Raw genomic sequence first — 24,598 nt, forward strand, 5'->3', positions numbered from 1 at the left:
ATGATATTAAAATTTCTGTAAAGGATATGTCCTGAATTTTGATTCTGAAAGTAAGTATTAATTGCCAAGACTATTCACTAAAAAAAAATGAAGATTCACTTGGGTTTTTAATCAGCAATTTGACTTCAATTTTTTTAAGTTATTAGAGTAAATGAGTTTTAACCATTTTTATTCTAATAGTTTATAAATTAATTAATTTCATTGTTTTATATATATTTTAAATATTATGTACTAGGCCAGGATAAATAGAGGGGTAAAATTTCCTAAAGAATTAGATAAATTTAAATTCACAATGGAGAAGTATGTGCATTATGAGTTGTGAGACAAGAGTTCCTTATTTTTCCCTTGAATTAACTCTAGAATTCAGCTACTAGGAAGGAATTTAAAGGCAATGAATGAACAGTAATTAGATTCACATAATAAGACTGCCTTCTTTTCCTTTGTGTAGTTTTATCTGCTACCTTAGAAGTCAGGGAATAGGAATTTAATGGAGAGCTCAGAGATCTGACTCTAGAATTTCCATCTAGGGAGTTTCCCGGTGATGACCAATCAGGAGCTACAAAATAGGCCCCTTTTACATGTGACTCCTTTTTGTGTACCCTGTTCAAGCATAATTTTTAAAATACGATCCTTAACTTCCGTAGTTGACATAGAGTGAAATACATGTCACTAGTCATACTGTCTGGATCATGTCTATAACTGGTGTGAATGAATCAAAGTGTTGTGGCTAGGTTTGTGTTATAAAAACATAAATAGTTGATACACATAGTTTATGTAAGCAGCTTCTCATAATTCTAAGAGTCTAATGCTTGCACTCTAAAGTATATATTATCTAAAAAGAAAAATAATTACAATGCAAAGAATGTGGTCAAACAGAGAAACTTTTAAGCTCCACTAGAAATACTAGTGGATAGAGCAGCATGTAAAAAGATGTTTCCTGCCCAGACTGACTAAACAAAACTTGATCGTATGATTTGAAAATATTTTTTAAGTAGGTAAGAGCACAAATTCCAGATTGATTAATTCGTCACTGTAAGTGAGCTTTTAACTCCTTCATAAGCAGTTTGCATCTGACCAAAAGAATATGGAAAAAATGCAGATGTCTAATTATTGATATTTTGGTGTTTGTTGTGTCACGTATTGGTGAACAAACAGAAATATTATAACACACCGCATTCTTTCTGTTTCCTTTCCATGCAACCCAGCTGACCTTTTCTGAAGCCATAAGAAACAAAGCCAGGCTATCCATCACTGGGAGTGTGGGAGAAAACGGCCGTGTCTTGACGCCCGACTGCCCAAAGGCTGTACACACGGGAACTGCAATTAGACAAAGTTCAGGATTGGCTGTCATTGCGTCGGATCTACCATAAAAACCAAAAAAATAATTGAGTGCCTTAAATAAACTGTGTTGGTGACTGATGGAAACGCAGCCCCGAGGGACGTGCCAAGCGTGGGTCTTTGCTAAACCAGTCCTTTGGCTGAGAGCGGGAAGTGCATCCAAATGCGCTGGACATCAGCCGCAGCAACGTGTGCATGAGCTCAGCTCGGAAACCCAAACTCAGATTTTATATCAGGAAAACTCACACTTTAGGTTTTTTCGGGGAGTGGGTGGGGAGCTGGGATAGGTGTATTAACAACAACAAATTTCACTTGAGTGGACTTAAAAACTAATCAGACTTTCCAGTTAGCGCATTAAACTGTGAAGTTCTTGCTCAGAAAGGCCTTTGTCTTCACCAAAAGGGAAACGATAGTGATAGAAGTCAATGAACACGCTAATCTGTGTCTCCAGAGCACCCATATAGCCAATGGAAGAATATCCAGCTGAGAAAATAAATCACTAAACTGTGATAAGAAAATAATAAACATGTAAATCCTGTGAAAAAATTTAAAGGAAGTATTTACACTTACTTTGGAGAAAACAAATACTGAAACATGCTTGCTTTTTAACTGACGTAAATTCAGTAGAGGACAACACAATTCTTTTTTCTAACCATCTTAGGGAACAATACATTGCAATAATTGATATAAATGCCATCACTGTAATAAACTTTAGAGACTTTTTTCTATAAGAGTCGTTGGTTGTCTTCTTGTTTTCTGTAACCTTCACTGTGTCATATAAGTTGGTTCACAGATTGCATCTGTCCCACAACCAGAAACAAAAACAAAATGAAGAAAGCGTTGATGTTCAATCATCAGTCTAAGATGTGGAATCAAGAGAGACTACAGGTCACTCATATTATCAATATTATTTATAGCCTTGTTGTGCGTACAAAATTGTGGTTTTTGTACCCACCAAAAAGAATTTTTAAAAAAAACAGATGTTCTTACAATATCTACAGAGCTTAAAAGGTTTTTTTCTTATGATAAAAGTTATTTGAGAAATTCTGAGAGTGTTCAAGGGATTATAGAAGTCAAGTGTTGGACCTTACTGGAAAATGTAGCTAGCCCTTATTATTTTTGCATACTAAGCTACACCTGTTTTATAGATCTGTCAAAGATGGAGTTTTTGAGTCCTGGAATGAATCACTGTCTGAACAGTAACATACCCTGTAACTGTGTGCTGAAATTTCACGTGATTGTATTTTGCTGCATAAAATCATGTGTCCAGCAGGCTTCTTTCCTTCATTCTCTACTGTCCCATTTAATTCCTGTGAAGGCACTGATAATAGTTTGGAATAGACCACAAATGAAGAATTGGGCCTTATTTTTACCTGGAAATTATAAAGAAAATTTTATTTTATGTTTTATTTATAAAAATTCTATTGTTATGTTGGATTAAATTAACATGGTTCCAAAGAAGGTGTAGTTCATTACATATAAGCAAGTACTCTAATATGAGTAAAAAAATCATATATTTAGAGATTTTGGCAGAAAGCACAAGTTAAGATTATTCCAAAAGTCTGACCCTGAGGGATGAGTTGAGTTTTCATAGGCGGAGAAGGGTTAAGAGTCCAGAGGCTAAGCAGTGAAAGCCCAGCACCCGGCATGCTCATGGCTTGTTTAAAGAATATACATGATTAGACTGGCTGATGAGAGCACAGGTGTGATAGCATGGAAGATGAGTTGGAAAAGGTGAAGAATCAATTTCTTTTTCTTGACTCTTCAGGTTCCCAATCTTCATTTCATGTCTGTGCTGCAGTAAGAACATTCTTGAAATTTTATATCGGATAATATACACATATGTACTGTTTTCTCAGGAAATATTCCAGATCCTGGAGAAGAGCAAATGATTCTTTTCATGACATTACCCCCGTTTATTCCTTTGAGGACTTCTCTTACATCTACACAACCTTTCCTGCCAGCAAACAAACCTCCAAGCAGCACATGGGACACTGCATATTATTTCCTCGGTCTATAACAATTCCTTGTCTCCTCTTTACCTGACTAACTTATACTCATCCTTCAGTACTCAAATTTTACTAGCCCTGGGAGAGTTTATGAGTATATACTACCCCTGCCTAAGAGACTGAGTTAGGTTCCATTCTTAATGTTTATTCCCCATCATGGCACTCACCATACTGCATTGTAATTGCCTGTGTACTTGTCCGTAAAACTACTAGACTGTAAGCTCCTTGAGGGCAGGGACTGTGTCTATCTTGTTCACAGTTGTATCCCCAGCACCCAGCACAGTGCCTGGCATATTGTAGGTGCTTAATAAATATTTGTTGATGAAAAAAGAACTGAATGGAATCAATTTAATTAAGTGAAAGTAGAAAAATGACATCTTTCCCCATTAATAGTGTCTAAAGTGTGTGCTAAGTATGTAGTGATCAAAATGAAAGCTGAAGGTTGTATGATTTCATGGTGTTTTTTCTAAGTAATTGGATAAAGAAGCTAAAAAGAAACCAAAAGAAAAAAAAAGATGATTTTATAGATTTTCTGACCATGTAAGAAGGTACTCTGTCTTCTGATCCAGTCAGTCCATTAGGCCACACAGTCTCCTTCAGAAAGCACTCTATATAATTGTACCTCGCTGTAGCTCAGTTTGAGTCTGTTTAATCAGAGAAATTGTCATAAAAAGTAAGCAACCCACAAAAAGAATTTTGTTTCATTTTTAGATGTACTTCTAAAGATATCTTTTCTTTTGGATTTGTGTTGTACTTAATTATACTTCTTACAGAAAAGAATAATTTTTGCCAAAAACAAAAATTTTAATTTTACATCAGTGAACATGGACATTGCTCTAGATTCCAATCTGATGAAATGCTATATAAAACTCAGAAATGTGATTTTAAAATGTTTAATTTAAAAATATTTAAGTTAAGACATTTAATTTCACCAAGTTCAAGAACCTGGTTACCAAAAAAGAAAGAGTGTGAACCTATCAGAAAAGGCCAACTTTGAAACTACATCGACTAAACATATACAATGACCACAGTCAAGAGGCCTAAAGGGCCCTCTTTCTATTATTAGAAATATCTAAAGAGAAACATTTGCTACACTCAATTCAGTAGCAGCTTCTTGAAAATGACAGTCCTGCCTTGACTGCACTTGCTTCAGGCTGCTGCACATGTCAGTTATGTGACCCTACCTGTAGACTATCACTTATTCCATTTACCTAAAGCGTAGCACATCGTAGGTGTTCGGTATTTATTTGCGAGTACGTAAACAACTTTATTTACTAAATATCAGTGGAAAGATGCTCAAATAACTTTCAGAAAAAAAAGAATATCCAAATTTGCAATGTCCATATGGTAGTAACATAAATAAGAACTAAATGAAAAGTGATATTCTGGAGAGTTAAGTTTAAACATAAGTTTAAAGACAAATAGAACTGTAGATTCATTAGCCTTAAGTTTGTTAGCATTATTCTTCATGAAAAGTGTATCTTTTCATATACATTCACAAAGGAGTTTTAGTTTCAGACTAGAGTCAGGATTTGTAAAACCAAATTCAAATGTTAATAGGTGGCTTATTTATATATCTTCTAAGCAGCTAATACCAACAGTCTTTCTAAAACAGAACTGATCTTTAAGAAAACATTTGGATAAATTATTAGGAACAAAATGTAAGAAATGGAAACTGAATCTCAGAAGACAACAGGAAACTAATTGTTTTCTATGAAAGAATAAAAACCTGTTTATTTCTCTTTATTTTAATTTCTTTGACATGGGGTTGGGGAATTGGGAAAAGGTATGAAAAAAAAATAAGAAAAGAGTTATTTTGAAAGCAGAAGGCTGGGTAAAAGGCCAATAAGATTATGAAAACAGAAATGTTTGACATATGGTTTTTACATTGTTAGGTGTTTAATACTTCATGTTTTCCTCTTCCCATGATGTGCAAACTTTAAATGTTCCTATATGACTCACAGTGGTATCGTGGTTTCCTTGAAGGAAGGAACCAAGTAGAAAATTCTAAACCCCATGTTTGGGTGGATGCCAGGGAGGAGTTCATGATCATTGTCTATATAGGACCATGTTCCCACCTTGCTCCTTTTAGAGCTAGTTTCCTGACATAAATAGAAATCTTTCAATATTTTTATCAAAGAAGCAATTTGAAACAATTCAGTTCTTAGCTGGCTCCACCAAGACGTTTAATTAATCCTCTGGTCACCTAAAACTGGTGCTGCTTCAAAGTTCTAAAACAGAATCACTCTTACCTGCATGAGGTTTTCTCAGAGCAAGATTGTCCATCATATTGTTTCTTTTTTCATCAGTATTGTTTTTAAACCTAAACACATCAAAGTTTGCCAACAACATTAAGTTTCTAAGGCCACCATCAGAATAGTTGACTTCAGGGTTATTGGGACTAAGGTGTGCACTGGAACTATAAATTAAGTTCTGCTTGAAACACTGAAACTCACCTTGATACGTCCATAACCTTACTCATGGTTACAGCCCCACATAAGAATCATCCCAACAGTCCCTCTCTGTCTTGTCCACATTCTTCTCCCAATACTCTTCTGCTCTTCTTCTCCTTCTCCACATTCATCTTCCCACTGTGAACCTCTCCTCTCAACCATGTCATCATTCTCCTATCGTTCTCACTACAAAGTAAGAAATCTCAGCACCCTCGATCTCCCCTAGAGCACTGTTCATCTTCTGCTAACGTCTCTCCTCCATGTGCTACAAACCTAAAATGAAGAGAGATGACAATCCCAAAATTTTATATCTTTGCCATCACACATAACAACTTCTCTGCTGTGGATTGTATGTCATCTAATGATACTTTTAAAATGGACACTCTACATTTCTCTACTGACCCCTGTTACTGCTGCATATATACAGCAAGGACATTGGAATGTGATTATTATTCCAGGGCACCCCAAGTCTTATTATCATCCTAAGCAGTTTAAAGAACAGCGCAGATGGTTTATTTAACCCCTTTGCTTACAGTTCCTTGACTCCCCATTGATCTTTCCCTTTGTGCTATTTAAGTCACTCATGCCAAAAGACATATAGCTCTTTTTGAGCATTTTATCTTCTCATCTTCCTTCCATTAATGACCTACTTCTCTCTTTGCTTTCACACCTTAGTTAACAAAAATAGTGACCATGAATCCACCATTTAATGCTGCTATTTCATTCCATCATTTCGCCAAAATGTTTTCCCAAGGTCAATAATAATTCTCTTGTAGCCACATTAAATAAACATTTTGAAACATGCAACTGAACCAATTATCTCTTTATGTATTCACACGAATTACTGCTTTCTCCCTAATCTTCTGTTTATAACTTCTTAGTATATTTTACGGTCCCTATTTCTGCCAACCAAACTTCTGCCAACTCAGAGTTACATCTTTTGTCTCCTTTTCTCACAGAACATATTCCATCTGATCGATCTTACTATCACCAACATGTCTACAGTCACTTTCACATTATTAATAAAGAAATTTCTATCTCCCACTGTAGAGCCATATATCCAGTTACCTACTGCTTATCTCTTTTTGACTTCTCAATTACCAAATGTCAAACTCTCTTCTCTTACTCTACATCTTCCACTCTTCTTTTATCCCAGTTTCAGTGAGCAACAGTTCTTTCCACATCATAAGCATGAGAATCATTCTAGAATCCTTTTCCATTGTCTTCACATGCCGTCAACATCTTCAACTCCTGCTATCTACTAAATATCTCTCTACTCTGTTCCATGCTTTTCATCCATACCATAACTGATTTAATTCAGGGACTCATAATTTATCATTCTTTTTTACTACAACTGTCCCCTGGTAGGTCTCTTTGATCCTCATCTCATTTGCCTTGCCCTTTAGTCCATTCTTTACATGGCAGCCACAATGATTTTTCTAAAACCTAAATATGATCTTGTCTCCAGGATAACTCAAGGTCCACTACATGAGAACAGTGAATATCTCCAGTATCTTTTTTCAACTACTTTCCCCAACAATAACACCGAATTATTCACAAGTTTGGTTTCTGGAATGCTTCATGTTCATTCCCTTAAAATTTTTGCCAATTATTTCCTCTGTTTGGTTGCCCAATGTTTCAGTTAGGATTCACAACTGTAATCAACAAAAACCACCCTAATTCAGTTAAACAGAAAGTCAATTCATTAATGGAAACTAGATACTTGACAGAATAGATACTAAATAGTTTCCCAGAGGGAAAAAAGAGAATAAGGTCTGAAGGCAAAGCTTCTAGGAACAATACCCAAATAATGTTGCTCATCTATCTCGATGATGCAAAATTTGGAGATATATATGTCCATCTACCGGTATATATATATAAAGGACACTGAACAACTGATACTGCTCCTGGGACTTCAGTTTCTTCTGGCTCAGGGAGTGGGATGCCTTGTAGCAGGCTCCATCACCTTTTCGGGAAAAGGATTCTATAAGTCACTGCTTTCCAACTTGAACCAGGAAGAGTGTTTCTATCAGGGCTCTGACCTAGCAACAAGACAGGGAAACCAAATTCTGAATTTCATTATAGGGTGGCAAAGGATGGAGAAAAAAATAAAACAAAGAAAGATATTTTTTAAAACTAAATATGTTCAAATCTTCTATGCCCAATTTGCCATCACGAAGTATTCTAGAAATTATAGCCTCAAGTAGACATTCCTAATTGGTCTCAGTCTAACATTTTTTATTACCCTATACCCTGTGCTTAATTTTCTAACAGTACACTGTCATGTGAGTATTTTTATAAACTTCTCTGTTTTATATTGGTGGGCTCTTTAGTTCCAGGGGCAACAAATGATTAGTGGAAAGAACCAATTTTGCGCTTTAGAGTCAGACAAAATTAACTGTAAATTCATGTGCTGGAATTTATTCTCTGGCCTTTAGAGAAAGTTGCTGGTTCATATGTAGAATAGGAATAACAGTGAGAATTTTCTGTTGCTGTGAAGTCAAGAATGAATGTTTATAAATTGCTTATCACAGCACCTTGTCATGGGAAATTCAATAAGCAAAATTTTATCTATTTCATCTCCATACCCCTGGGATTCTGTGTCCTACTAGTAAATAGAAAGCTTTTTAAAAAGAAAGTCATTTTCATCTTAACCATGAAAAAAAGCCAAAGAATCTATAAAACTATCATAACTTGTCTATCATAACTTGTCTTGTGCAAATCAGAAAACTTCTAATGACAACTAAGCAAACTGAATTCTAAAAAGTACAAATGCCTTCAAGGTGAAAGGGATGCATAAAGTTTCATGGTTGTACAGAAGGGTAGGAGTGGCACTGTACTGGCAGTAACACAGTGGGTAAGAAGAAATCAGATGAAATATAAATAAATTCTTAAAGACCAAATGTTCTTTAAGGTACAAGAAACAGTTCTGGACTCAAGAGACCATACCAATATTATTCAGAGGGATACTATGTTGAAGAGAGGCAGAAAACTCCCACCAGAGATGAATTATTGTTTTACTTCCAGGAAGTCCTGAAGCCAAGGTGAAAACTGCATAAGACCAAGCCTGGCCAAACACAACAGAAAACACTAGCATGTTTTTCCCAGATGCCTGGTACTAACAAACCAACAACCTCTGTTGTCTTACTAACTTTCTTGTCACTGACAGAAAATAATTTACATCCACAACTTAAAGGAGAGGTGTGTTTGTTTCATGGTTATATTTCATGATCATGTGGCTCCAGGACACAAAAGCATGGCAGAGGAACATAACAAAGGCAAAGCTACTCCGTAGTTTCCAGAAAGCAGAGAAAATGAGCAGTGAGGGAGGGAGATACGCCTTTCTAAGTCATGCTCACTATGACCAGCCTCTTTCAACTTCACCCCCACCCCAACAGAAAGTCAGCTCTTAGGCCCCATAATCCAACCATCTTCCAAACTCAAAAGGCTTTGGGGGTCATTTTATATCTGTATCATAAAATTCCATCTCTGGCCCCCAAAAGACTCATGTGCATCTCTATGCAAAATGCCTTTAGTCCATCTCTATGAGTTCCCAAACTCTTAACAGTTCCAGCATTGTTGAAAAGTCCAAGTCCAAAGTCTCCTCTGAGACTCAAAGCAAACTCTTAGCTTTGAGCCTGCGTAGAAGTCAAAAGACGTTAAATACTTCCGACATACAGTGGCATAATGTAAGCATTTCCAATCCAAAGAGAGGAAGAGGAAGTGTGATAGTTAACTTGAGTCACCTTGAGTAAGAACTGCCCAATTAAATTGGATCAGCATACAGTGGACCCTTGACTTACAAACTTAATTGTTTGCGAGAGCTGGTTATAACTTAAGTTCGTCCATTGAAGGCTCAGGTTTTTCTACCTAGCCTACAAAGTCTCTCACCTATTTACAGGCAGATTTCAGTGTCCTTAGAGAGACATTGGCTCCAGATTTCTCATTTAACCCCACGCAGGAAAAGATGTTGTTCTTTACGGAACTCTATAAGGGTTAAATCTGTATCAGATCATCTGGAAGCACAAGTGGTCAGCATTTAGGACATAACTTAAAACTTTGGCCATGAATTGAAATTAAAATTCCAGTTGTAACCCCAGTTGTTTCTAGGTCAGGCTATTTGTAACCCCACATCACACAGCCCAAGCGGAGCTGGGAACAGATTTATGATCTTCCCTGAGCTCTGCTCTTCCACTACTTCATGGACAGTAAAAGAGAATATTTAGAGAATTCTATGCTCAAAGTATCACACAAGGAAGACTGGACAAGGAACTAGAGGAGCTGGCTGGAATCCAAGTTGTAGCGGTCCCTGTGCTATGGGTTACACGTGAGCTTGGAAGAAACTGATCTGAAGCATCACCAGAAGCCAAGACAGACCTTAGTCAACTATTTGGGCAAAATAAGGAAGGCAAAGGATCTGAAGACACCTTTAAAATTTCCAAACAACCTGGAACAAATGGTGCCACCACAGGGGAAAAAGATTTCCAAGAGGAAGTAGCTAATGAGTTCAGAGCTGGGTTCCATGCTTGACAAAAAAACAGCTAATTACACAAGGGGAGATGCTTGTAACAATTGAATATTCAGATTTATAGTACAGTTCAAATGTGGAAACTAGAGATTAAAGCATGAAGGGAAAAATCAGTTTTTTATTTCACATTACTAATTTTTTTTAAAAATTAGATCACACCAGAAAAATAAATGCTAAATATTAAGGGATATGCCTCAATGAATATTGAGTAACTTCTTAATTTCTGGAAATACTTCAAAATTCAAGTTTTGTAATTATTATAATTTCTTCTTTCACCCGTCTTAAATGAAAAAGTATAATCTGTTGGCTTCAATCTACAGTGGTAAATTAATCTTATGAGATTTAAGCAACCAACATACCTATTTTTTTTTCCAAGAATATGTATTCTTCTCAGCTGTCTTCCAGTTATACATAGGTTAAATCTCTTTCAATATGCATTGGGGCAGAGATTTTTCAGAGATACATTTGACAATCTTCACTTGGACTTTCATGAAGGCACTGTGCAAAATATTGCCTGGTACACACAAAGGATTAGAATGTCAAAAAGAAGTTAGATGTTGAGAAAGGAAATAGTCTATTAGAACTCTGGTAGCTTTAGAAGTTATAACTTCATATTTGAAAACAAGCCCTTAAAATGTAAAATCAAAAAATTGTATTTACTTTTGCAAAAATATAATGTCAATGTACAGTAACATAGTAAAAATCACTTGGGGTTAAAAACAAAAATCGTTAAGGGCAGAAATAGGTAAAGGCAGGTATTAACTCTAAATATTCTCAAAGCACTAAGATCTGCTTTATATACAGAGAGGTAACAAAGCATGAAGAGGTAGACTAATGAAGAGAAACAAAATAGTACAAAACGAACAAATCAGGTAGAAAATGAAATAGGACACGGGATGTAGTTCAGTGGCGCCTCACCTGCCTGGCAAGCACAAAGTCCTAGGTGCCATCCCAGGCACCAAAAAAAAAAAAAAAAAAGAAGCAAGAATTCTCTTCAATTGCAAAGATCAGTGTTTAACTTGTAAGGCCCAAGAGAACATGTTTTTTCTGTAAATTTATGGCACCTTCTTGTAAATCAGCACCTTCACACAAAAGGATGTAAGATATTTCTTTGAACTTGGTTGTTAACTCTGTCTTCAAATGTCGAGGACAAATACTAAATCAGATAGGGTTCCAGGGACACTGATAAAGTCAGAAGTATCCCAGGCCAATCAGAATGGAGCTGTGACAGATTGATTTGAGTGGCCTAATTTTTCATCCCCATATCCTTTTTCTTTTTACAAAACTGCACAGTTCCTTTGACCAAGAAATAAACCATAATCCCTATCTTTTGACTCTGCTCTACCCCTGTAATTAATTTTGGGGTCCATACAGCACAGGAGTATGATTTTGTATCTATTCGTAAGACTAGGCCTCAAGACATGTTGAGCACCTCTGCTTTCTCCTGGACTTCTGCCAGCCATATTAGACCAAGACCAAGCTTGCTGGCTGGCTGATAAACACCACAGCAGCTCAGCCCCACTGTCCACCCAAATTCAGCTAACTTCCAGAAGCTGAATTATCCTGCCAACCTGGAAGAAACCCAGCCAAGATCAAAGTTACCCAGCTAAATTCAGCCTGATTTTTTATAAAATTATGAGCAAAAAGATGAGTTATTTCCAACCATCAAATTCTTTATAGTTTGTGGCACAGCGAGAGCTGACAAGAAAGGCAACTCTCTATTGGTAGTGATGAGACCTATTTGCACTGGACAGAATTAAGAAACCCAAGGCTCATAACCAAAGCCCTGAAAGACACTAGGCTTTGTTTTATTTTCTTTCTTCCAGGAGCTCAAGTATACTCCATCCAAAATTAATAATTAGCTATCCTTATGTTTTCCCCAGGAAACTAAAATCTATTGATCTGAAATCACTATTTTGCATTTGAGCAGCATATGATACTTTGTATACTTACAGTTTTCTTTAAATAAACTATGGAGCATTAGCAGAGTGAGTCAGCGCATTATGCTCATTTTATAACTGAGGAAATCAAGTGGAAGGACTAGCTGACAGACATTAAGTATCAAATGAAAAAGCCACAATACCTTTTCCAGCTGCAATACTGCTACTCTTATCCTTCAATCTTGGGTATTAGTATATTTTTCAGGCATTTAGTAAATATATGTGACAGTTTTCTTTCTTACAAAAGTGGGGATTACACAACTTAGCTCAAGGGTTATTTTAAGGAGCAAATAAATAATATATGCGATGTATGCAGCTCCGAAGTCTAACCCAAGTGTTAGGCCCCTGCCCACATTCATCATGACAGGGTTCTCTCTGAGGCTTGTTAACTTCCAGTGTTAGACCACAGAGAAGCACTTGAAATGATAAACTTTCACACAGATGGTATAAACAAATTTATTTCTACAGTAGAAGTATTTATTATAGTTATAGAAAAATAACACTATTTCAAAATGTGGGTAAGCAGAAGTATATTTTTCTCTTGCATACCCATACTCAAATGTCAATGTGTTTTCAAGCCATTCTTAAATTAACAAGAAACAAAGAGAGAATCAAGGTAGTTTGTCAAGAGGAGATGTATTAAAGCTATATATTAGCCCTGGAAATCAGAAAACACAAAGTGAACTCGTGCAGCCATTTTCAACTTGTGTGCATCAGAATTACCTGGACTGTGAAAAAAAAGCACCTTCAGGACACTGAAGGCAAATCACCAAGGTAAACCTGCCCTTGGCCTCAAAATATCAAAAGGATTGAAGATACAAACTTTGTTCCTCAGGGAGGAGCAAAGACAAAATATGCTGCAATATAAAAGATCAGCAATTTACTCACTGTGTGACTTTAAGCTTCAGACTCAGAAATAGATACTACATACAAAACTGTTGTAAAGATTAGGTCAAATAGTGTGTGACAAGTACTTCTCCTATCCATAACACACAGATATTACCATTGTCCCAATATCATTATTTGATACAAAGTATATTCTCCTCCACTTCCCAATCCCAAAAAGCTATTATTTTATATTTTAAAAGTCACCCAACCATTTATTGGGTTCAAACTTATGGACTACTGGTACCATTTTTACTACCTTCTACCATTCTCTTACATAAGATTTGAGTACATGATGGAAATTATAATTTTCATATTCAAACTAAAAAACAATTTGAAGAGAAGGGGAACTAAAGTCTCAAAATTGTTGCTTCCAAAGCATCAACAGATGAAAGAACTACTCTTCAAAGTAACTCATTTTAAATAATTTCAGATGTTCCCTGTATTATTTTCTATTAGGCCATTTGTAAATGGAAAATGGGAATAAAATACCTATAATTTTCATCATTTCCTACAATCAACATACTACACAGTATTATTTCATAGTTAAAAGTTTTTGGCCATTTAATTATCTACCCATTTAAGTATCTGAGGTTTTAATATTCTAAAACTATACAACATAGCAATAGAGGTGCACAGTTGGACTAGGACGGGGTTTCTTAAACTTGATACTAATGACATTTGGGGTTGGGGAATTCTCTACTGTGAAGAGGGGTGACTTGTGCACTGCGGGAAGGTTAGGAGCATCTGCAGCCTCTACAACATTAGGTGCAAGGAGCCACTTGCCTCCAAACATCAGTTTTGACAACCAAAAATGTCTCCAGACATTACCAAATATTTTCCCAGGGCCCAAATCACCTCAATTGAGAACAACTGGACTAGAATTTTGTATAGACATAATTGTAAACTCTGGGTGCACAGATAATACAAGATTCTATATAGTATTACTAATGTGAAGTCTAGTACAATAATTCTCTACTCTGTTTATATTAGGGCACAGAGTTTTTATACAGTGTACTACTTAAGCATACAGCTATCCATACATAACTACCTTTACCTATGGAAAACACTGACATTAGGAAAAGAACACTAATCCAGCAACTACACGTCATCTGAGAAAAATCTAGTTTATATAAACATTCACTAAGACCTAAAAAAAAAAAAAAAAATCACTGCAAGTGTCCCTCTTTCTGAATTCGAAGTCTCTCTTTTTCCACTTGTAAGCGTTCCTTTTCAATCTGCAGCTTCTCAGATTCAAACTTCAAAAATTGCAGCCTATCTTTTTCCAGCTGCAAGCGTTCTCGCTCAAGTTTTAGCTTCTCTGTTTCTATGTCTTGTGGCTGAAGTAAAGACTTTTCTCCTTGGCCAAGTTCATTTTCCAAGGATGGTTTTTCGGAACTGACTATCTGTAACCTTAGCTTCTCTCTGTCAATCTGTAGCCGCTCCTTCTCCAGCTGGAGCCGTTCATGCTCCATGTCTAAGTGTCGCAGCCTTTCTTTCTCTATCTGCAGGCGTTCCTTTTCTACCTGCAGTCTCTCGGCCTCAATATCCAGTCGTCGTTTTTCCAGCTCTAGTTTCTGTTTCTCTATGTTTACAAGCAAATGGGGATCGTCATATGCAGATCTAGATGGCGTTGCATTAAGTGTGAAAAACTCATCAATGTGGGGGAAATCAGGAAGCTCATTTTCCCTCCTGGAATCTGGTATCACAGATGACAACATCTCTTCTTCTTCCTCAATCTCAAACTAAAAAGAAAAGAGACAAATGATTTTCAGTATTTACTTCTATTTCATACAGTGATCGTTGTTTGTCCAAATACTTCTTAGTACTGTTTAAACACATAATTTCCTGCATTGTTTGAATACACAAAACCACTTAATTTGAAGTGTGAAAACAATTTACACTGAATTACCTGGTATCACTAATACTCAAAATTGAGACAATTAAGGTTTCTCAACTTAGTAATGTAAACAAAACATAAACAGAACAATCTTGTTAAGCTTGAAAATATGAGAATTAATTTATTATTTGAGGATTATAAACTCTCACATTAGAGTTGAACATAAAAAAAAGTCACAGACTAATACTTACTTCAGGACTCTGGGGATCCCTTTCTTCCTCTTCTACTTTGACCTCTGTTAAGGATCCACCTGCATCCCTGAAATCTGCTACATTTTGCCAGTCAAAATTTGCATCATTTCGGAATCCGATCTTTTCATCTATCTCTTCAGTGAGGGAATCATCTAAATCAGATGTGGGAAGGGGAAATCCAGAACCCACCAGCTTAATGTTCGCCTTCATTCTCTTTCTCTTCATAAGAGCTCTCCAGTCAAGGTACCTTCTTTTCACTTCTGTCCCTGTTCGCTGTTCTCCTTCCCCTACAGCATTCACACACTGTGCAATCTCCTCCCAAGCCATTCGCTTCATCACGTTTATTGTTGTATTGAGCTGCTTGGAAAAAATGACTTCTTTCCTTTTGGTAATTTCTTTCAAAAGAGTCTGAGTTTCTTGAACACTAAAATTGCTTTTCCTTTTTCTTTTCAACTGCTTCATTTTTCAAAACTTAAATGCACTTTTTACAATAAGAGAAGATGTGAAAAGAACTTCAGGAATGCTGAATAGCACAAAAACCAAGGACAATCCCCTGTTGGCACTTAGCTCAAATCATTGGGTTTTCCACTCATCTACAAGTGGAGGCAAGCTGGATAATTCCTGAAAGGAAAAAGTAAAGTAAAATCAACCAACCAACCAACCTGCTACGTTTGAATCTACCATGAATCTACGTTTGAATCCACCCCATGAATCTACCGTTTCCTCCACCAATTCCAGCCTGCTTTCAGCCATGTTTGCCTGTCAAGCTCCTGATCTGCTCAGGACCTCTACTCATACTTCAGTCTGCCCACAAAATGGATGGCTCCCTTCTTGGTCTATTCTTCTCCACTTTGCTAAGTTTCATGAGGGTACAGGAATGTTTCTGCTCACCATCACCTCCTCAGAGCCCAGAAGAGTTTCTAGCCTACGGCAAGCATATGACAAATTTATGCTGAATGAGTGTGTTGATCTGCTAAAACAGCCATGACTTTGAGATGCCAAACGAAAAAACAAAACAAAAACCAGCCTGGAGAAAAACTAGAGGGCTGAGATGAAAAAGCAGTAAAACTCAGAAACCAGTTTGACTTAATGTGTTTAAAAAATGACAAATCACTATATATTACTTCATAAATTAAAACCCATTTTTGGGTTAAACCAATAAAAAACTCTAAACTTAGAATAAAATTTCTGAAACAATGAAACTAATTCTAATCAAAACAAAAACAACAAAAAAGCAAAAATGTCAATTGCTCCATATTCTGGAGCTATACACAGTTCTTGGTTTATCATTGTAATTCTCCCTCAGTGTGTACCACATTCTTCCCACCCAGTAGCCACCCCAAACAAAAGCCCCTAACATCAAACAAAAGCACACTGAGTGGTGTGTTCATTAATACATTTCATTATTCTTTTTTCTGTGGAGGTTTTCTCAGTAGTACTTCATAACATTCTGGGCAACTTTAACTGCAGAGTTGGAAGACAGTGGCACATAACCAGGTATACTGTACTTTAAGTCTTGCTATAATAAATATAAAAACATACATGTGGTAAAATGTTAGTAAGAATTCAGGGTGGGAAAGATTCTCTTGTAAGCATTTGTTTTAGAGGCAAGAAGACAGAACTCCAATTTCCAGATGACATGTGCCCTTGGGGGTCATCAATCTGAAACTTACCAGATATACCCCACACCAGACTAATTGAATCTGCAACTGTAGAGGTGGTACCCAGCTATCCCAGCTTCTGTATGCCCTCTAGATGACCATAATCATATCAAAGTTTGAGAATTTCTGCACAAGACCCACATCAATAAAATGAATGCTTCACAACCCTGACTCCTGCTAACAGTCAAGTCTTACACAAGAGCAGCTAGTGGTGGAATATTGTGTAAAGCACATCCAAAATCTTCATTGAGGGGAACTGTTTTTCTGCTATGTAGCCTTTGAAGTATGGAAAGATGCAATCTGGGAACATCTGTTGGAACAGATGTTGAGTTCTCTGTCAGGAACTCATTTTTTTCCTAGAGGCAGAAATGGCCCCAATATCTCATATGGTACTGTAGCAAATACTGCTTTATAAATACTGGTTCAAGAGAAAAGTGGATAGAGATTAGAAAATCTTCTACTTGGAAAACAGATTTCAAAGGCATGTAATTGGAAACAAGAAAGAAAAAGAAATATATATTCACGATCTCCAATTTCAAATTACCTCAGTGATCACTGCTACATTCTATAGCCTACAAAATGAGAGGATTGGATGAGATTTTTTTTTTCCAGATCCATCACTCTTTACCATGAACTTCTTTGGGCAATGTGAAGAAAAAATGCCAAGTATCCATAAAATTCCAGGTCCTCTGATTTAATCCACATCCAACCATTGTATTACAATTATCAGCATTTTTATTTATAAAACAAGATTGAAAGGTTAATTTGCACATGGCTAAATGACAGGACTCATACTCAGTTTCCCTTATGTCATATATACCTCAACTTTATTAGAAGCCTGTGATAGTTAAATCAGAAATATGTTAAGGTAAGTCTTGAGATATCATTTAGTAAATTTTCAAAAGGAGATTATCTATATGGAAGATTTAAATACAATTTTTTATATAGGTAGAAAAACTCCTCAAAGCTTTAACCACTTAATTTCTCCCATCATGTGTTAGAGTAAATTAAAACGAAGACCAGGCCTGAAGAATTCCTAGCAGACACAGCCAGTTAGACCTAAGTTACCTTAACTTTGATTTGTAAGTATAAACAAAATTACGTGGGTTATCAGTAGCATATATATGAAAAATGAAACATGAGGCCAACCAATCAGAAGAAGCCAACAAATTTAGTTTTATAATGTGGAACTCTTCCACAGGCTAGACCCAATGAGGCAGATGAATATAACCCATGAAATATTTTCTTTGTTTTACTTCCATTTTCATCCTATAAAAGCCTTCTCCTTGTACTCCCTCAGCAGAATCTATGATGAAATATTTCTGGTATAAAGCTGCCCAATTCATAAATCTGTTTCTTCAAATTAACTGTTTAAAATTTTACTGTATCTTAGTTTACCTTTTAGCGTGATGTCTGCCATTTAAAATTTTTATTACTGTGAAAAATAGTTGGTAATTCAAAATACAAATAGTATCCCCTATAAAGTAAAAGTACAGCAAATAAGCAAGAGTAAATTTAACTAGAAAATAGTCTTTTCTATTACTGTTCAAGCCTTCTCTTTTAGAGTTAAAAGTGGATGCTAATTCCTTATTTTGAAATTTTAATAACAGTATTTTTATTACTGTTTCAGTAAATTTTTATTCTTTTGTCTTTTCTAGTTTCCACCTTTATTCAACTGACTTTGTATGTTTCTAATAATACCACCAAAAATATGCCCAGCACATCTTTTTGTTTCTACTCACTCATGTGGAATAACTATCTTCAGAACTGCCACTTTCTATTAAATTCAAGGTCATAGAGAACTAAAAATTCTAAATAGCAGAAAACTCTAAAAAAAAATAAATTTCACAAAACATACACAAAAAGAACAAAGTATGCAAAAACAAGGACTGCTACCAACTATTTTTAAATTACAGCTTCAAAATATTTCAAAAGACATTTAACGATTGAAATCCACTAAATCAGAATGTGTAATCAGTGACATTGAGATTGATAATAACATAGGGATGTCTTTTGTCAAAAGAATATAAGTAAAAAACCGAATATAAGTAAAGGTATTTATAAATTAAAACATCATATAGAGGAAATGTGTATAGAGATTATGAGCAGATTCTGGAGTCAGCCTCCCCAAATAAGGGCCTTGGATCTGCTACTTCCTAATTATGTGGCCTTAATTATTTAACCTCCCTTAAAGAAATAAAGGATTTAGTAAAATATGTAAAACATCTCCTGGCACACACTAAGCATTGTCAAGTATCTGCTATTATTAAAGACAAAATCTAAATAATTTTAATAAAGTGAACAAAAAGGTCACAATAATACTGGTATTCTTCTAGTTAAGGTAACTGGTAGTTCTATGGGTCTTTATAACATATATGCTATATTATAAAGCCTATTCATGAGAGTTCACAAATGTCAAATACACATCTCTTCAACTCCACCTTCAGAGATATCAGGTAGGAAGCTAAACAAGGGCCAAAATGGCAATATTTACACCACAGCTTTAAACATTATAGCATGGAAATGCTACAAATTAGGATTTCTTTTCATTGGACGGGGGCTGGTTTTCTAAACCATTATGGTAACAATATTTTCGCATATATCAAATTAGTATCTAATTTAAAAATTAAAGAAATGAAATATTTTAACCCAAGATCCCAAACAAGTTAAGTAAACATTCTATAATACTTGTAATTTTAGAGAATCACTTTTAATTAGCACTCTGGTCTAACATTCCTGATGTAATTCAAGTTATCCAGCAGAATGGGCAAGTATTCAGATTTTCTCTGAAAATACTCTGAAAATGCCTTGTTTATAACCAATAATACAAAAAAACTGAAGCAACTTACTTTTTTTTTGTACTGGGGATCAAACTTTGGACCTTGTGCTTTCGAGGTAGGTGGTGGCACCACTGAGCTAAATGCCCAGCAAGCAATTGACTTTTATATCACTGGACCAGGACCAATATATCTCTCCTACTATCCTGTGTTGCAGGATACCTGAATGAACAAATGAAATCAAAACTTGGCTTTTTCCTTCTTCCACCATTTGCCCTACTGCTGAGAACTAGAAGGCAGACCACCTGCTCCAAAGACAGCACTTTCAATACACAACATACACCTAACAAATAGGAAGAGGTGAAAACATAAAATTAAGCAGTGACCAGGGGATTAAAAAAAAAAAAGAAACGAAAAATAATTGAAGATTAAATTAGGAAAGCTGAAGTTTCTATGGGCTATCAAAGAATTTGCTTTAAAAAAAAGAAGTAGCTCAAGTCAACATAGATAGGCAAGGAGCAATAAAATCGGAGGTTAGATGTCTTAAAAGTAGAACAGAAAACTAAAGTCACAAATCCCTACAATGTGATGAAGATGACTTTTCCAAAAAACCTACAATGTTTCACAGAATATAAACAGCTTTTTGAACCACATAAAAAACTACTGTCATATTTTCATGGTAAAAATTCAAGTATCCATCAATAGGGGACTGTACAAAAATAAACTATACTATGCTACAAAATGGAATATATGCAATAAATGTCCCATTACAGCAGGGATACATCTCAGCATATCATCATCATGCCTGTGCAGCTGTTAAGAGTTAATCCAAGCAAAATGAATTGTGTGTATATTCACAGAGGCGCCATCTATCAGGGTTCACAGAGACAGGACATGCTATTCTCTGCACCAGGATCACCAACTCTGTGAACCACAATCACTGGCTCCAGGGATTCTGTGTACCCGTCATTTCACTTTAGGCATGTGCCTATTTGTTAGCTCACAGTACACTTTACTCTGAGGTGATTACAATTAACTATATATGAGAAGTTTTTATTATAGTAACAGATATTTTTCAAGTCTCATAAATCTACTGCTCACAAATCTACTGAGAGGCTAAAAGAACACTGCCCCCCCCCCAAAAAATATATATATTATGTGACCCACGCATGTGATTTTAAATTTCCTAGTGGTTACAGTGAAAGTAAAAATTAAAAAGTGCCATTTTAATCTTTATTTAACCTGTTATAATCTCTATATTATCATAATTTATAATATAAAAATTAGTCCCATTCTTATTTCCATTAAATTTTTTTAATTGAGTATTTTATAGTTAACAGCACATCTCATTTTGTACCAGCCACATTTCATCAGCTCAAGAGCACCTGTACCCAGCAGCTAATATATTGAAGAGTGTTAAGTCTACAGGGCATCAAAATCACATAGAGTCTACAGCACCAGTTACTCAGGAAACTGAAGGAAGAGGATTACTTGAGCAGAGGAGTTAGAGGGTATGGGTAAAACTCAACCTTACACACACAAAAAAGTCACCCTAAGGGCCTTTTAAAAATACTTCTGGCCAAACCCTATCTCTGACCAACTAAAGCAGTCTTGGGATAGGACCAGACATTAGGTGTTTTAAAAGCTCTCTGTCAGCTAACACAGAGAACCACCCTGCTAGGGAAGGAGTATTAAAAGCCTATTTTTTCAGATGTGCACAGAAAGGCAAGGGGTACAGATGCTGTAGCTGCTAAGGATTTTCCTTTCAGAGACTGGTAAGGAAAGACCTCTTCTGCCACAGGCTTACAATGTAGAAAAAGCTAGTTTATTTTGGGGAAAAAAAAATAACAGAACGTTATACCAGAGATCAGAAGAATATAGGCTGTAATCAAATAATTTACAACCTAGTGAAACCTGTAAAACACAGATGTATAAAAAATGCATATGAAAAAGTAATGGAGTAAAAGTTGTGAACACAGACTACCTAGGCTTGAATGCCAGTTCTCCCACTTCCTAGGTCTCTGATCACCAGCAAATTAAACTTTTGTTTACCATCTATAAATGGGAATAACAATAACACTCATGGTATCCCAAGAATTAAAAGACATAATCCAATGAAGAAGTTTATAAGGACTAAGATATAGTAAACTTACAAAAAACTGACAGCTAGTTAGTATCTATTAACTTTTAGTATAGTACCTGGACATAGTAAGAAATAATCCTGTACTGGATAATTTAATGTTAACGTTTGAAGAGTACAGTAAAGAAGTCCTAACAAAATATTCAGGATGTCCAGAAGGAAAAATCTGTGACAGAATAAAAAAGGTTTTTCAGAAGGAATTAGTGTTTTACTTGAAGAAATAGACCAATGAGGGACAGAAACAAAAGGGAGAAGTACCAAGAATTAAAGCTGGAAAATTAAACTGGGGTCAAATATTAGCAAATCTTTAACAGCAAGATCTTATACTTTGCTAATTAAAACAAACTGTGAAATAAACTGTGAAAGCTCACGTTTTTAAAGTTCAAGCACATCATCTTTCATACAAGCCACTTACTATAATAATACATAAACTAATATATGATAAATATAAGTGCATAATACAATAAATTTAAACTGTTAGGAAAATCCTAATTTATGCTGATATCCACCATCAGATTTTGAATTTGAGATCGATTTAGTAAATGGACTATGAATTTATTGGCACATAGCAGAAATAAAAGTCCTTTTAACCTATCCTCGAGTCAATATACCGTGTTTTTAAAATTTGGCAGCAGTAGCTGCTATTTACATGACCTATTTTTTCCATACTTCTACCTTACAAAGTGATGTCCCTTTGTTCTTGATATATGCTGAGCTAATGAAATATTTTATTCACAAAATGCACTTAAGATCACTTTAAACCCAAAAGAAATTGATATTTTAGATTTCCTGTCAACTTTGACTTGTGTGTGAAACCCTTTCCCTGAAACCTTGACATTTTCTAAGGGCAAAAATACTTAGATTAATGCATGCTGAGTTGTTAAAATTTGGTAGTTATTTTTAAACATGTAAAAAAAAATGCATTCGGGAATGTTAGTCTTGTGGTCATCACCTTTACATTTTTGTATCCATGTAACAAAATCTTGGATTTTTCTGTTCATCTACTCCCCAAAACTTCTTCAAAATACATTTACTAACCTCCTACAATGTGCAAGGCAACAAGTGCTGCAGTTATAAAAAATACCCCATAAAATGTATAAAGATGTCAAATACTATGTCTTTTTTATTGGTTGCCATTCCTGTCTTTGCAGCAGGGAATTGAATAGTCGCAGTCCCTAAATCTAAAACTTACAGATCTTCAATGTCCAATAACAGAGAACAGCCATTTCCTAAATTCTCATCTTGCAATCATTCTTTACTGGTTGAAAATGGAAATAATATGCACTCCACTCACACAATCCTTGTGAAGATGATGTACCACCAATTGCATATCATAACGGGGTGATTATTTACAATGACTGATCGAAAAATAAATTTCTAGACATTGCATGATAAGGCAGAATTTTAAAAATAAGCAGCAAAGTCTAAGTTGAGAGAGAGAAATTCATTAAGCAGTTCGCGAAGAAAAGCATCACAAACCTTCAAACTTTCTTCAATCCTCCCACCTGAATCCACTTTAAAGAGTGGCGTTCCCCTCCCCTATATTCTTACAGGAGATTCACTTCCCGGCCGAATAGGTTGCTGTTCTCTTAACTAGTAATAGGCAAACAACTCAAGTTTAGGGTCACCAGTTATCAAAGACCCCTCCACCCTCCCTGCCGCCCCTCGCGGCCTCTCAGTGAGGTCCTGGGGAGAATCCCGGATTGGATTCCCGAGGCCACGGGTACAGGGGACGCGCGCTGACTGCTACAACAACGCGGCTGCACCTGGTGGGAAGTCAGGCAACTTGGAAGGGGGAATCCCTCTCTCCAGAATTGGAACGAAAGTCCCAACTGTGTGCCCCAAAACTTCTGAAGACCTGTTTTAGCGGCCTGGGCCCTCCTCACTCTCCCTGGCCGGGCGGCACCCGATTGCGGTCCTTCTCACGAGCGCCGTAGTCCCGCTACGTTGCAAAACCAAGGCCAGTGCCGGCAGGAGGAAGGCAACCACCTGCCGCTGACTCCTCCAGGACCCCGCACACCCCGGCCCACGCTAAGAGGACACCCAATTTCCGTGAGGCCACAGCTTTCCTCGCCGCCTTCTCCAGCACAGTAACCTCACCTGTGACTCGGGTGCATCTCCTCAGGGTCGCCCCTCAGGGTGGTAGAAAAGAGATGCTTCATTGATTCCCCGCCCACCAACTTCTCCCTCTCTCTATTGGCTAGAATGGCTGCCTTTTATTTGATACGGCTCATCCATTGGATTACATAAAATTGCCATTCTGCTGAGATCCCGCCCCAGGCCAGGGCCTCACAATGGGAATCGAGTCCCAAACGGTTCCGGGTTAGTGCCCTGGATCCCGCCCCCTCGTGATTACTCTCCCCTCTCTGCGCTCCGTCTTTGGCGCGCGGCGCTGTCACTCAAGTGCGCTATAAGAGCGGATTGGTCTCTAGAGATCGGCTTGCTGCGCCATTCCGCCTGATTGGGGCACTCGCTGCTCCTTCTCTAACTCTCCTTGACCCTCGAGTTATTCTTAAAAGGGCAAAAAATAATTGAGAGCCTTATATTTCTCCCGCTGGGTTCCAAGGTCTGCGTCTTCCTCTGCGCAAACAACTGTGACCCTTTTGGCCTGGACCATTCCACTGAAACGCCCTTTGCCAAAGCTCAGTGGTGACTTCCTTTTGGTCAAATCAAGAGTCACTTCTTATACTTGAGTTCTCAAAGAGCATTTAACTTCTTTGTTCAGTTTTCTTTCTAATCTGTGCTGTTGTGGTTTTCCTACATCTCAGTCCTACTC

The 24,598-nt window shown here is 36.5% G+C and overlaps 2 protein-coding genes across 6 annotated transcripts in view; one reads left to right on the forward strand and one right to left on the reverse strand.

Annotated features, from left to right (window-relative positions):
- Positions 1–3,661, forward strand: part of Gria4 (glutamate ionotropic receptor AMPA type subunit 4) — a 340,666-nt gene extending 337,005 nt beyond the window's left edge. For 2 of the 4 annotated variants that reach the window (XM_010642079.3, XM_010642075.3), the window contains one exon: positions 1,206–3,661. In XM_010642079.3, coding sequence (XP_010640381.1) covers positions 1,206–1,370 — 165 coding nt within the window. In that variant the 3' untranslated portion in view covers positions 1,371–3,661. The remainder of the gene's footprint in view (positions 1–1,205) is intronic. The other 2 variants (XM_010642076.1, XM_010642077.1) reach the window with 1 other exon arrangement.
- Positions 3,662–13,597: 9,936 nt separating this feature from the next.
- Positions 13,598–24,008, reverse strand: Msantd4 (Myb/SANT DNA binding domain containing 4 with coiled-coils). 2 transcript variants are annotated; one of them, XM_010642083.3, is made up of 3 exons: positions 23,923–24,008; positions 15,245–15,865; positions 13,598–14,898 (listed from the first exon to the last, which is right to left on the reverse strand). In XM_010642083.3, exons 2-3 carry the CDS (start codon positions 15,704–15,706, stop codon positions 14,323–14,325), a joined length of 1,038 nt encoding a protein of 345 aa, XP_010640385.1. In that variant the 5' UTR covers positions 15,707–15,865; positions 23,923–24,008; the 3' UTR covers positions 13,598–14,322. The 2 variants fall into 2 exon arrangements, with proteins under 2 accessions (XP_010640385.1, XP_010640386.1); XM_010642084.2 differs by lacking the exon at positions 23,923–24,008 and adding an exon at positions 19,755–19,786.
- Between the last annotated feature and the right edge of the window lie 590 nt (positions 24,009–24,598).

This window comes from Fukomys damarensis, unplaced genomic scaffold, assembly GCF_012274545.1.
Source record: "Fukomys damarensis isolate Sample0158 unplaced genomic scaffold, DMR_v1.0_HiC HiC_scaffold_16, whole genome shotgun sequence".
NCBI lineage: Eukaryota > Metazoa > Chordata > Mammalia > Rodentia > Bathyergidae > Fukomys > Fukomys damarensis.